This window comes from Natator depressus, chromosome 1 (assembly GCF_965152275.1).
Source record: "Natator depressus isolate rNatDep1 chromosome 1, rNatDep2.hap1, whole genome shotgun sequence".
In the NCBI taxonomy this organism is placed as follows: Eukaryota; Metazoa; Chordata; order Testudines; family Cheloniidae; genus Natator; species Natator depressus.
In genome coordinates, this window is record NC_134234.1 from 2,365,630 (window position 1) to 2,379,977 (window position 14,348).

Genomic DNA, 14,348 nt, shown 5'->3' on the forward strand with positions numbered 1-14,348 from the left:
ACATACCACACAACAGAACCACTAACCCAGGAACCTATCCTTGCAACAAAGCCCGTTGCCAACTGTGCCCACATATCTATTCAGGGGACACCATCACAGGGCCTAATCACATCAGCCACACTATCAGAGGCTCGTTCACCTGCACATCCACCAATGTGATATATGCCATCATGTGCCAGCAATGCCCCTCTGCCATGTACATTGGTCAAACTGGACAGTCTCTACGTAAAAGAATAAATGGACACAAATCAGATGTCAAGAATTATAACATTCATAAACCAGTTGGAGATCACTTCAATCTCTCTGGTCACACGATTACAGACATGAAAGTCGCTATTTTACAACAAAAAAACTTCAAATCCAGACTCCAACGAGAAACTGCTGAATTGGAATTCATTTGCAAATTGGATACAATTAACTTAGGGTTGAATAGAGACTGGGAGTGGCTAAGTCATTATGCAAGGTAGCCTATTTCCCCTTGTTTTTTCCTACCCACCCCCCCCCCCCCCCCCAGACGTTCTTGTTAAACCCTGGATTTGTGCTGGAAATGGCCCACCTTGATTATCATGCACATTGTAGGGAGAGTGGTCACTTTAGATAAGCTATTACCAGCAGGAGAGTGGGGTGGGGGGAGGTATTTTTTCATGCTTTGTGTGTGTATATAAAAAGATCTTCTACACTTTCCACAGAATGCATCCGATGAAGTGAGCTGTAGCTCACGAAAGCTTATGCTCAAATAAATTGGTTAGTCTCTAAGGTGCCACAAGTCCTCCTTTTCTTTTTACTGAGGAGAATTACTGATCTCTGATCTCTTAGCGACTTCCCCGTGTGCCTGCAGAAAGTGTTTGTGTCTCCCCTCAGTCATCTGTCTCCAGATTTGTCTGTGTACTTTCTACCCAGCCATGCTGGGCTTTTACAAACCCCATAGAGATCTAGGCATTGTAGCTAGTTTTCTTCCTAATCAACTATAATTGTTAAATATACACAAATACGCAGAACAGCCAATTCCTCTCTGACTCAGCACAGAGCCCAGCGTTCTCATCTCCCTTTGGGAAGGTACCTTAATTACTGTTTACTCATAAAACTAGATGAAGAGAAAAGAGATGGAGGCAGGCTTGTGTCCAGCCTGTTTACATCCAGATGCTGCTTCTCCCCTAGAGGCAGAGTGATCCCCCCTGGGATTGCACAGAGCTATATTATAAACCATGTACATCCCAGTGTTGGCTCTGTGCGTGGGATGCCGCGGCAGATGCTGGGCTGAGAGACGTGTGGGACACGACTACCTGAGGGGGATTCCCGGGAAGGACACTTTCATCTCAGGATTCACAGGTACCATCTCTTGCTGAAGAGTCACCTGCTCAACAAACCCAGTGTAACATGGGTGCAGTGGGATAGAGAGTAAGTCTGTGGTTCTTTGCGCTCTGCACAATCATTAAACATCCCAGGGCCCTTGCCATATGGGATGAGTGCCCCGGCTGATGGCCTCCAGCCCAAAAGTGGCTGCATTTCAGTGGCACAGGGGATCCTTCAGGAGGAAAGGTGTTAGTAGATGGACAATAGAAGACCAAATTCAGAGGATGTGGTCCGTACTTTGCTCAGGTCCTACTGAGGCAAAACTCTCTTGGAGTTAAAACTAAGACCTGAGGAGCCAGCTATGTTAATGCACAGACACTGTTGCATCCTCCTCTTCCATTTCAGGGCTCTGGCTGCGACCAGGTGGGTGGAGGAGGGGGAATGCTGAGGGTTGTAGCCTGACTTTTATCTGCTGGAAAGCATTGAGGTGGAAGAGCTCCCCACTGGAACAATTGTAAGCATTTTTCAACATGGGCGAGACATCTTGACTCCGAGCTTCATTTGAGAAGTCGGCTGAACTGGTATGGCTGAAACTTTCAAAAAACCATTCAGCCGGAAGCTGACAACCAGTGTGGGAAATTTCAGTCCAAACTGTTAAAGTTAGGCAAACTTATCAGAACTGAAAATAAGGTCTCCCCATTGGAGGTGTCAGACAGCCTTAATTAAAAGTGCTGACACTATCACAACCTACAATGGCTAATCCATTTGTGAATCCCATTTAGATACGCTCTTTGCTCCAGTAACGTCAGTAGCAAGGATTTCTACAGGCCAATTATGGATTATGTAAACCATTTTCTTTTATCAGTGTTATATGTTCAGACTTTCAAGGTAATTGAATGTTCCCGTGTTTGTGTGTTGTGAGACAGGGTAAATATAAACGCCTGTTCGACTTCCTTTATTGATAAATTCCTGGGGTTGAATGTCAGAAGGCAGCCTAAGATCATCCATTCTGACCTCCTGTATCACACAGGTGATTAAATTTCACCCAGTTACCCCAGTGTTGGGACCAATACCTTGTGTTTGACTGAAACCTGGCTTATACTAGGATTTTAGATCATAGAATCATAGAGCCACAGGGTGAGAAGGGACCACAAGTGTTATCCAGTCTAACCCCCTGCCAAGATGCAGAATGTCTAAACCATCCCAGACGATGACTATCCAGCCTCTATTGGAAAACATCCATTGCAGGAGCTTCTATGACCTCTCACGGCATCTGTTCCATTGTCCTACCGTTCTTACAGTTAGGAAGTTTTTTCCAGAGATATCATCTAAATCTGCTAGCCTGCAGTTTGAACACACTGACTCTTGTCCCATTGTCCCGCCAGCTGTGGTAAGAAAGAATAACTTTTCTCCATCTTTTTTATGGCACCCTACTCCAACTCACCACTCCCCCGTTTATGTATCCAAGGATTGCATCACCCTTTCTGGCCACAGGATCACATTGGGAGCTCACAATGAGTTGGTTTTCCATGGGGACCCCTAAATCCTTTTGCAGGTTCATAATACAGTGCCCTAGTCTATGGGTCATAGAATCATAGAATCATAGTATATCAGGGTTGGAAGGGACCTCAGGAGGTCATCTAGTCCAACCCCCTGCTCAAAGCAGGACCAATCCCCAATCAAATCATCCCAGCCAGGGCTTTGTCAAGCCTGACCTTAAAAACTTCCAAGGAAGGAGATTCCACCACCTCCCTAGGTAACGCATTCCAGTGTTTCACCACCCTCCTAGTGAAAAAGTTTTTCCTAATATCCAACCTAAACCTCCCCCACTGCAACTTGAGACCATTACTCCTTGTCCTGTCCTCTTCTACCACTCAGAATAGTCTAGAACCATCCTCTTTGGAACCACCTCTCAGGTAGTTGAAAGCAGCTATCAAATCCCCCCTCATTCTTCTCTTCTGTAGACTAAACATTCCCAGTTCCCTCAGCCTCTCTTCATAAGTCATGTGTTCCAGACCCCTAATCATTTTTGTTGCCCTTCGCTGGACTCTCTCCAATTTATCCACATCCTTCTTGTAGTGTGGGGCCCAAAACTGGACACAGGACTCCAGATGAGGCCTCACCAATGTCGAATAGAGGGGAACGATCACGTCCCTCGATCTGCTGGCTATGCCCCTACTTATACATCCCAAAATGCCATTGGCCTTCTTGGCAACAAGGGCACACTGCTGACTCATATCCAGCTTCTCGTCCACTGTAACCCCTAGGTCCTTTTCCGCAGAACTGCTGCCTAGCCATTTGGTCCCTAGTCTGTAGCTGTGCATTGGGTTCTTCCGTCCTAAGTGCAGGACCCTGCACTTATCCTTATTGAACCTCATCAGATTTCTTTTGGCCCAATCCTCCAATTTGTCTAGGTCCCTCTGTATCCTATCCCTGCCCTCCAGCGTATCTACCACTCCTCCCAGTTTAGTATCATCCGCAAATTTGCTGAGAGTGCAATCCACACCATCCTCCAGATCATTTATGAAGATATTGAACAAATCCGGCCCCAGGACTGACCCCTGGGGCACTCCACTTGACACCGGCTGCCAACTAGACATGGAGCCATTGATCACTACCCGTTGAGCCCGACAATCTAGCCAACTTTCTACCCACCTTATAGTGCATTCATCCAGCCCATACTTCTTTAACTTGCTGACAAGAATACTGTGGGAGACCGTGTCAAAAGCTTTGCTAAAGTCAAGAAACAATACATCCACTGCTTTCCCTTCATCCACAGAATCAGTAATCTCATCATAGAAGGCGATTAGATTAGTCAGGCATGACCTACCCTTGGTGAATCCATGCTGACTGTTCCTGATCACTTTCCTCTCATGTAAGTGCTTCAGGATTGATTCCTTGAGGACCTGCTCCATGATTTTTCCGGGGACTGAGGTGAGGCTGACTGGCCTGTAGTTCCCAGGATCCTCCTTCTTCCCTTTTTTAAAGATTGGCACTACATTAGCCTTTTTCCAGTCATCTGGGACTTCCCCAGTTCACCACGAGTTTTCAAAGATAATGGCCAATGGCTCTGCAATCACATCCGCCAATTCCTTTAGCACTCTCGGATGCAACTCGTCCGGCCCCATGGACTTGTGCACGTCCAGCTTTTCTAAATAGTCCCTAACCACCTCCTTCTCCACTGAGGGCTGGCCATCTACTCCCCATGCTGTGACGCCCAGCGCAGCAGTCTGGGTCGCGCCTGCCTTCCCTGTTCTGAAGGTCACTTTGCATTTGACAGCACTAAAATCTTTTGTTTGCATGGGCCCAGCTCACAAAATGCTCCAGATCAATCGGTGTGCCTGCCCCGGCCTCCTCATTGTAACCACGCTGCCAATCCTTGGGTAGTCCGCAAATTTTATCTGCAGTAATTTTCTTTGCAGTAATTTGCTTCCAGATCATTGATGTAAATATCAAACACCACTACAAAAACACTCCATTAACTGACAATAGCCCATTGACAACGGCTTTCTGACCTCCATCAGTTAGCCAGTTTTTAGTTCATTTAACGTGAGCTTTACTGATATTGTATACGGTTCATTTTTTATCTGACTGTTTTCCTCAGTAAATCAAATGTCTCAGAGAGATTGAACGTGCACTCTCATTAAAGGACAAAATTGGGTTTATTTGACAAGAACAGTTTTCCATAAACTGTTTTGTTGACTGGCATTAATTATATTCTTAGACTTTTGTTTGAACTAATCCCCTACCAGTTTGTGAATGATACCAAGCTGGGAGGGGTTGCAAGTGCTTTGGAGGATAGGATGAAGATTCAAAATGATCTGGACAAACTGGAGAAAGGGTCTGAAATTAATAGAATGAAAATCAAAAAGGACTAATGCAAAGTACTCTACTTAGGAAGGAACAATCAGTTGCACACATGCAAAATGGGAAATGACTGCCTAGGAAGGAGGACTGCAGAAAGGGATCTAGGGGACATAGCAGACAACAAGCTAAGTATGAGTTAACAGTGTAACGCTGTTGCAAAAAAATCAAACATCATTCTGGGATGTATTAGCAGGAGTGTTGTAAGCAAGACACGAGAAGTAATTTTTCCGCTCGATGCCATGCTGATTAGGCCTCAGCTGGAGTATTGTGTCCAGTTTTGTGCACCACATTTCAGGAAACATGTGGACAAATTGGAGAAAGTCCAGAAAAGAGTAACAAAAATGATTAAAGGTCTAGAAAACATGACCTATAAAGGAAGATTGAAAGAACTGGGTTTGTTTAGTCTGGAAAAGAAAAGACTGAGAGGGGACATGATAACAGTTTTCAAATACCTAAAGGCTGTTACAAGGAGGAGGGAGAAAAATTGTTTTTCTTAAGCTCTGATGATAGGACAAGAAGCAATGGGCTTAAATTGCAGCAAGGGAGATTTAGGCTGGACATTAGGAAAAACTCCCTAGCTGTCAGGGTGGTTAAGCACTGAAATGAATTGCCTAGGGAGGTTGTGGAATCTCCATCATTAGATATTTTTAATAGCAGGCTAGACCAACACCGGTCAGGGATGGATCGGTCAGTTTGTAATTCTAGTGTTCATAACTCTAAGGTTCTCCTGTAGGTGCTGTTTAACATCCTTCTTGCCTGCTAATGGACTGGAAAGTGTTTCACCACCTCAGGTGATATGAGTTCATTATACGGTTTCTTTCCAAATGCAGAACAAAACTATTTCTTGAACCATTTCTTCCTTTTCTGCAACATTAACAAATTTCCTTTCTCCCACTAGTAATTGGCATAAATCTTTTCTAGGATTTCTTTTGTTCTTAAAATACTTAATGGTCTCCTTTTGGGGATCCGTAGCTTTGCCAAGCATGGGTTTTTCCCTGATATCTTTAACGTCTCTTATCAGTTTTCATAAGTTCTGATTTGTATTGCTTGCTATCTATTTTTCCTTTTCCCCATTCGTTATATACTGCTACTCCCCCCCAACCTCCCAATTGCTGCCTTCACTTTGCCACTGATGTGGCTTTTTATCCAAACTTGCCCACTTTCTTGACTCTGGAATTGTGACTTTTTAGCTATCTAGTAAACACTCCTCAAAGAAATCCGAAGTTTCATTCCCATTTTTCTGTCCACATTTTTCCTCTAAGTCAGATTTGCTGATAATTTGTCTCAGCTCTGGGGATTAGACCTTTTGAAGCATTAAGTATCCAAAGATATTACTGCTTGGGAACTGTTCTCGGTCCATTTGAGTGAATGAATTGACTGAATCACTTCCATTCTTTCTTTGTCTCTTCCCAAAACTAAACAGTCCCAAACTTTTCAGCCTGTCCACATATGCCAGCCTCCCCCATTCTCACAGTCTGTCTCAGAAACCCTGTTTCTATTGGCTACATCCTTTAATAGAGACTGGGTGACCAAAACTGAATTCATGTCCAGAGCAAGTTATTCTCCATCCCATTACTGAGGCATCTGAACATTGTCTTTGTTTTGGCCATGTCATAAATATAAAGGGAAGGGTAAACCCCTTTAAAATCCCACCTGGCCAGAGGAAAAAATCCTCTCACCTGTAAAGGGTTAAGAAGCTAAAGGGAACCTCGCTGGCACCTGACCAAAATGACCAATGAGGAGACAAGATACTTTCAAAAGTTGGGACGAGGGAGAAAAACAAAGGGTCTGTGTCTGTCTGTGTGATGCTTTTGCAGGGGACAGAACAGGAATGGAGTCTTAGAACTTTTAGTAAGTAATCTAGCTAGGTATGTGTTAGATTATGATTTCTTTAAATGGCTGAGAAAATAGCTGTGCTGAATAGAATGACTGTCCCTGTCTGTGTGTCTTTTTTGTAACTTAAGGTTTTGCCTAGAGGGATTCTCTGTGTTTTGAATCTAATTATCCTGTAAGGTATCTACCATCCTGATTTACAGAGGTGATTCCTTTTTACTTCTATTAAAAGTCTTCTTGTAAGAAAACTGAATGCTTTTTTCATTGTTCTAAGATCCAAGGGTTTGGGTCTGAGGTCACCTATGCAAATTGGTGAGGATTTTTTACCAAACCTTCCCCAGAAAGTGGGGTGCAAGGGTTGGGAGGATTTTGGGGGGAAAGACGTTTCCAAACGGACTCTTTCTTAGTAACACCGGTTAGACATTTGGAGGTGGCAGCAAAAGTCCAAGGGCAAAAGGTAAAATAGTTTGTACCTTGGGGAAGTTTTAACCTAAGCTGGTAAAAGTAAGCTTAGGAGGTTTTCATGCAGGTCCCCACATCTGTACCCTAGAGTTCAGAGTGGGGGAGGAACCTTGACAGGCCACTCCTGCAAATGAGCCAGGGTTTCCATGGAGCTGCTATCAATGACACACAGAAAATCCAGGAAGTTTTTGGAAAGCGTAGGGGAAAATTTCCTGGTGCAAGTGCTAGGGGAGCCAAATAGGGGGGGCGCTTTTCTTGACCTGCTGCTCACAAACCGGGTAGAATTAGTGGGGGAAGCAAAAGTGGATGGGAATCTGGGAGGCAGTGACCATGAGTTGGTTGAGTTCAGGATCCTGACGCAGGAAAGAAAGGTAAGCAGCAGGATACGGACCCTGGACTTCAGGAAAGCAGACTTCGACTCCCTCAGGGAACAGATGGCCAGGATCCCCTGGGGGACTAACATGAAGGGGAAGGGAGTCCAGGAGAGCTGGCTGTATTTCAAGGAATCCCTGTTGAGGTTACAGGGACAAACCATCCTGATGAGTCGAAAGAATAGTAAATATGGCAAGCGACCAGCTTGGCTTAATGGTGAAATCCTAGCGGATCTTAAACATAAAAAAGAAGCTTACAAGAAGTGGAAGGTTGGACATATGACCAGGGAAGAGTATAAAAATATTGCTCGGGCATGTAGGAAAGATATCAGGAGGGCCAAATCACACCTGGAGCTGCAGCTAGCAAGAGATGTCAAGAGTAACAAGAAGGGTTTCTTCAGGTATGTTGGCAACAAGAAGAAAGCCAAGGAAAGTGTGGGCCCCTTACTGAATGAGGGAGGCAACCTAGTGACAGAGGATGTGGAAAAAGCTAATGTACTCAATGCTTTTTTTGCCTCTGTTTTCACTAACAAGGTCAGCTCCCAGACTGCTGCGCTGGGCATCACAGAATGGGGAAGAGATGGCCAGCCCTCTGTGGAGATAGAGGTGGTTAGGGACTATTTAGAAAAGCTGGACGTGCACAAGTCCATGGGGCCGGACGAGTTACATCCGAGAGTGCTGAAGGAATTGGCGGCTGTGATTGCAGAGCCCTTGGCCATTATCTTTGAAAACTCGTGGCGAACGGGGGAAGTCCCGGATGACTGGAAAAAGGCTAATGTAGTGCCAATCTTTAAAAAAGGGAAGAAGGAGGATCCTGGGAACTACAGGCCAGTCAGCCTCACCTCAGTCCCTGGAAAAATCATGGAGCAGGTCCTCAAAGAATCAATCCTGAAGCACTTACATGAGAGGAAAGTGATCAGGAACAGTCAGCATGGATTCACCAGGGGAAGGTCATGCCTGACTAATCTAATCGCCTTTTATGATGAGATTACTGGTTCTGTGGATGAAGGGAAAGCAGTGGATGTATTGTTTCTTGACTTTAGCAAAGCTTTTGACACGGTCTCCCACAGTATTCTTGTCAGCAAGTTAAGGAAGTATGGGCTAGATGAATGCACTATAAGGTGGGTAGAAAGCTGGCTAGATTGTCGGGCTCAACGGGTAGTGATCAATGGCTCCATGTCTAGTTGGCAGCCGGTGTCAAGTGGAGTGCCCCAGGGGTCGGTCCTGGGGCCGGTTTTGTTCAATATCTTCATAAATGATCTGGAGGATGGTGTGGATTGCACTCTCAGCAAATTTGCAGATGATACTAAACTGGGAGGAGTGGTAGATACGCTGGAGGGGAGGGATAGGATACAGAAGGACCTAGACAAATTGGAGGATTGGGCCAAAAGAAATCTGATGAGGTTCAATAAGGATAAGTGCAGGGTCCTGCACTTAGGATGGAAGAATCCAATGCACCGCTACAGACTAGGGACCGAATGGCTAGGCAGCAGTTCTGCGGAAAAGGACCTAGGGGTGACAGTGGACGAGAAGCTGGATATGAGTCAACAGTGTGCCCTTGTTGCCAAGAAGGCCAATGGCATTTTGGGATGTATAAGTAGGGGCATAGCGAGCAGATCGAGGGACGTGATCGTTCCCCTCTATTCGACACTGGTGAGGCCTCATCTGGAGTACTGTGTCCAGTTTTGGGCCCCACACTACAAGAAGGATGTGGATAAATTGGAGAGAGTCCAGCGAAGGGCAACAAAAATGATTAGGGGTCTAGAGCACATGACTTATGAAGAGAGGCTGAGGGAGCTGGGATTGTTTAGTCTGCAGAAGAGAAGAATGAGGGGGGATTTGATAGCTGCTTTCAACTACCTGAAAGGGGGTTCCAAAGAGGATGGCTCTAGACTGTTCTCAATGGTAGCAGATGACAGAACGAGGAGTAATGGTCTCAAGTTGCAATGGGGGAGGTTTAGATTGGATATTAGGAAAAACTTTTTCACTAAGAGGGTGGTGAAACACTGGAATGCGTTACCTAGGGAGGTGGTAGAATCTCCTTCCTTAGAGGTTTTTAAGGTCAGGCTTGACAAAGCCCTGGCTGGGATGATTTAACTGGGAATTGGTCCTGCTTCGAGCAGGGGGTTGGACTAGATGACCTTCTGGGGTCCCTTCCAACCCTGATATTCTATGATTCTATGATTCTCCCTGAGGTCTGTTCGAGTTGGGATGTCTCTCTCAACATGTCTTGACAAAGGTTTGGTTTTTTTTCCACTCTCAGATTTTCAGTTTCTGGGTGAATGGGGAAGTCCCTACAGCATGGACTCTCTAGCCTGGGTTTCATTGCATTAAGGAACAATGAGAGATACCCAGTAAACACACTCTTGTTTCCTGATGGTGCCTGTCATAAATATAAAGGGAAGGGTAAACCCCTTTAAAATCCCTCCTGGCCAGAGGAAAAATCCTCTCACCTGTAAAGGGTTAAGAAGCTAAAGGTAACCTCGCTGGCACCTGACCAAAATGACCAATGAGGAGACAAGATACTTTCAAAAGCTGGGGATAGGGTAAAAAAAAGGGTCTGTCTGTGTGATGCTTTTCCTGGGGACAGAACAGGAATGGAGTCTTAGAACTTTTAGTAAGTAATCTAGCTAGGTATGTGTTAGATTACGATTTCTTTAAATGGTGGAGAAATTAAGCTGTGCTGAATAGAATGGATATTCCTGTCCTTGTGTCTTTTTGTAAATTAAGGTTTTGCCTAGAGGGATTCTCTATGTTTTGAATCTAATTACCCTGTAAGGTATTTACCATCCTGATTTTACAGAAGTGATTCTTTTTATTGTTACTTCTTTTTTACTGTTCATATTAACATTGTCTCTCCTTCCAGGCATTTGTACTGCAACCTTCACCCTAGACCCTGGGCACACACAGGAAGTCAGGGGGACATACGGTACATGCAGGAGACACCGTTCTGCCTCAGAGTTGGACACCTTCTCCCATACTCCATGTCAGATTCCAACACAACTGACTTTACCAACCCCTCCACCTTCATCCTGATGGGCATTCCTGGCCTGGAGGCTGCTCATGTCTGGATCTCCATCCCCTTCTGCACCATGTATGCCATAGCCATCTTGGGGAACTTCACTATCCTGTTCATTGTGAAGACGGAGCAGAGCCTCCATGGGCCCATGTACTATTTCCTCTGTATGCTGGCTGTCACCGACCTGGTCCTGTCCACATCCATCCTGCCCAAAATACTGAGCATCTTCTGGTTTAATTCCAGAGAGATAGATTTCCATATCTGCCTCACCCAGATGTACGTCATTCAGTGCTTCTCAGCGATGGAGTCTGGGATCTTCGTGGCCATGGCTTTTGATCGCTACGTGGCCATCTGTGATCCCCTGAGACATTCGACCATCCTGACAAACACTGTGGTAGCCAAGATCGGCTTGGCCGTGGTGTTGCGTGGAAGCATTCTCTCACTGCCCTGTCCAATCCTGGCGAGGCAGTGGCCATATTGCAGAACGAACATCATCCCCCACTCGTACTGTGAGCACATAGCTGTGGTGAAGCTGGCCTGCGCCGACACCAGCGTCAGTAGTTACTACAGCCTCTCTTTCGCATTCTTGATGACTGGTCTGGATGTGTTTTTTATTGCCATGTCCTATACCCAGATCCTCAGGGCCATCTTCAGCCTCCCCACAAAGGACGCCCAGCTTAAGACTTTTGGGACCTGCAGCTCTCACCTCTGTGCCATCTTAACCTTTTATATCCCAGATCTCTTCTCCTCCCTCACACATCGCTTTGGCCACAATGTGCCTCTGCATTTCTTCATTCTCAGTGCCAACGTGTACCTTGTGGTGCCCCCATTGCTACATCCCCTCATCTACGGGGTGAGGACTAAAGAGATCCGTGACAAGCTGCTCCAGCTCTTCACTCATAAAGGGATGTAAATGTTTCTCCTGGTGCTTTGGTGCTCAGAACGAGCCCCGTGCAGAGCTGACTGGTGACTTCGTTCTGGGCCCTTGTCAAGGTTCCTCCCCCACTCTGAACTCTAGGGTACAGATGTGGGGACCTGCATGAAAACCTCCTAAGCTTACTTTTACCAGCTTAGGTTAAAACTTCCCCAAGGTACAAATTAATTTTACCCTTTGCCCTTGGAATTTCCACTGCCACCACCAAACTTTAACTGGGTTTACTGGGAAATGTAGTTTGGACACGTCTTTCCCCCAAAAATCCTCCCAACCCTTGCACCCCATTTTCTGGGGAAGGTTTGGTAAAAATCCTCACCAATTTGCATAGGTGACCACAGACCCAAACCCTTGGATCTTAGAACAATGAAAAAACATTCAGTTTTCTTACAAGAAGACTTTTAATAGAAGTAAAGGAATCACCTCTGTAAAATCAGGATGGTAGATACCTTACAGGGGAATTAGATTCAAAACATAGAGAATCCCTCTAGGCAAAACCTTACATTACAAAAAAGACACACAGACAGGGACAGTCATTCTATTCAGCACAGTTCTTTTCTCAGCCATTTAAAGAAATCATAATCTAACACATACCTAGCTAGATTACTTACTAAAAGCTCTAAGACTCCATTCCTGTTCTGTTCCTGGCAAAAGCAGCAAACAGACAGACACAGACCCTTTGTTTTTCTCCCTCCTCCCAGCTTTTGAAAGTATCTTGTCTTCTCATTGGTCATTTTGGTCAGGTGCCAGCGAGGTTACCTTTAGCTTCTTAACCCTTTACAGGTGAGAGGATTTTTCCTCTGGCCAGGAGGGATTTTAAAGGGGTTTACCCTTCCCTTTATATTTATGACACGCCCCCCAAATCTCAGCTAGGGTGAAACGCTGGCTGGGATTTCTTCCTGGAGCTCTAGGAAAAACAGAGTTAATAAGACACATGCACCTCTCAATATACTACCAAGTACATAAAGACTAAGAATATTTTCCACATCTCAAGGACGATTTTAACCAGTTGATTCTGGGAAACTTTCACAGGAGAGTGCATCAGCCACTTTGTTAGACATTTCTGGGATGTGTTGGATGTCGAAATCAAAATCTTAGAGAGCTAAACTCCACCAAATAAGTTTTTTGTTATTTCCCATGGCGGTATGAAGCCACTGTAGCACAGCATGGTCTGTTTGCAGATGGAAACGCCATCCACAAACATATGGGCGTAGCCTTTCCAGGGCGTAGACAATGGTGTAACATTCTTTTTCACTGACTGACCAGTTGCTTTCCCTCTCAGACAGTTTTTTGCTGAGAAACACGACAGGGTGGAATTCTTGATCCGGTCCTTTCTGCATTAAAACTGCTCCCACACCACGCTCGGACGCATCTGTGGTCACTAGGAACGGTTTGTCAAAGTCTGGGGCTCTTAGTACAGGGTCAGACATGAGTGTCACTTTAAGGTGGTTAAAGGCCTTCTGACACTTTTCAGTCCACTGAATGGCATTTGGCTGTTTCTTTTGGTTAGGTCTGCCAGTGGGGCGGTGACTTGGCTGTATTGCGGTACAAATCGTCTGTAATAACCGGCCAAGCCTAAGAAGGATTGAAGGTGTTTCTTTGACTTTGGGACAGGCCACTTTTGGATAGCATCCACTTTGGCCTGTAGGGGGCTGATAGTTCCTTGACCCTCCTGGTGTCCAAGGTAAGTCACTCTGTTTAGGCCTATTTGACACTTCTTAGCCTTAACAGTTAGTCCTGCCTCCCTTATTCGCTCAAAGATTTTTTGTAGATGTTCCTGGTGTTCTGCCAAGGAATCCAAAAATATGGCCACATCGTCAAGGTAGGCGACTGCATATTCTCCTAATCCCGCTTGGAGACCATCTACAAGTCTTTGGAAGATGGCGGGTGCATTTAGCAGCCCGAAAGGGAGGACATTAAATTCATACAGCCCGAGATGTGTGGTGAAGGCTGAACTTTCCTTGGCCGATTCATCTAGCGGTACCTGCCAGTACCCCTTGGTTAAGTCCAAGGTAGAGATGAACTGGGCCTGTCCCAGTTTCTCTAATAGTTCATCTGTACGTGGCATTGGATAGTTGTCTGGGCAAGTTACAGCATTTAGCTTACGGTAGTCCACGCAAAAATGTATCTCCCCATCTGGTTTGGGAACTAGAACCACTGGAGATGCCCATGCACTTCCAGAGGGGGGGATTACACCCATCTGTAACATATCCTGGATCTCCCGTTCTATAGCAGTTTTAGCTTGAGGAGACACCCAGGAAGGTTGGACTTTTATTGGGTGAGCATTATCTGTGTCATTGGAGTGGTATGCCCGTTCAGTAAGCCCTGGGGTGGCTGAGAACATCTGCGCGTAGCTAGTGCACAGCTCCTTGATCTGCTGTCGCTGCATACACCCAAGGGTCATGGAGAGGTTCACCTCTTCCACACCACCAGCACTTTTCCCTTCATAGTAGACACCTTCAGGCCACTCAGCGTCGTCTCCTCCTTGGGCTGTAAACTGACAAACCTTTAATTCTCTGGAATAAAAGGGCTTCAGAGAATTAATATGGTACACCTTAGGCTTTCGGTTGTA

The 14,348-nt window shown here is 45.5% G+C and overlaps 1 protein-coding gene across 1 annotated transcript; it reads left to right on the plus strand.

Annotated features, from left to right (window-relative positions):
• The first annotated feature begins 10,759 nt into the window (after positions 1 to 10,759).
• Positions 10,760 to 11,758, plus strand: LOC141997058 (olfactory receptor 52M1-like). Its single transcript, XM_074969402.1, has one exon. The coding sequence runs from the start codon at positions 10,760 to 10,762 to the stop codon at positions 11,756 to 11,758; it is 999 nt and encodes a 332-aa protein (XP_074825503.1).
• Positions 11,759 to 14,348: the final 2,590 nt, after the last annotated feature.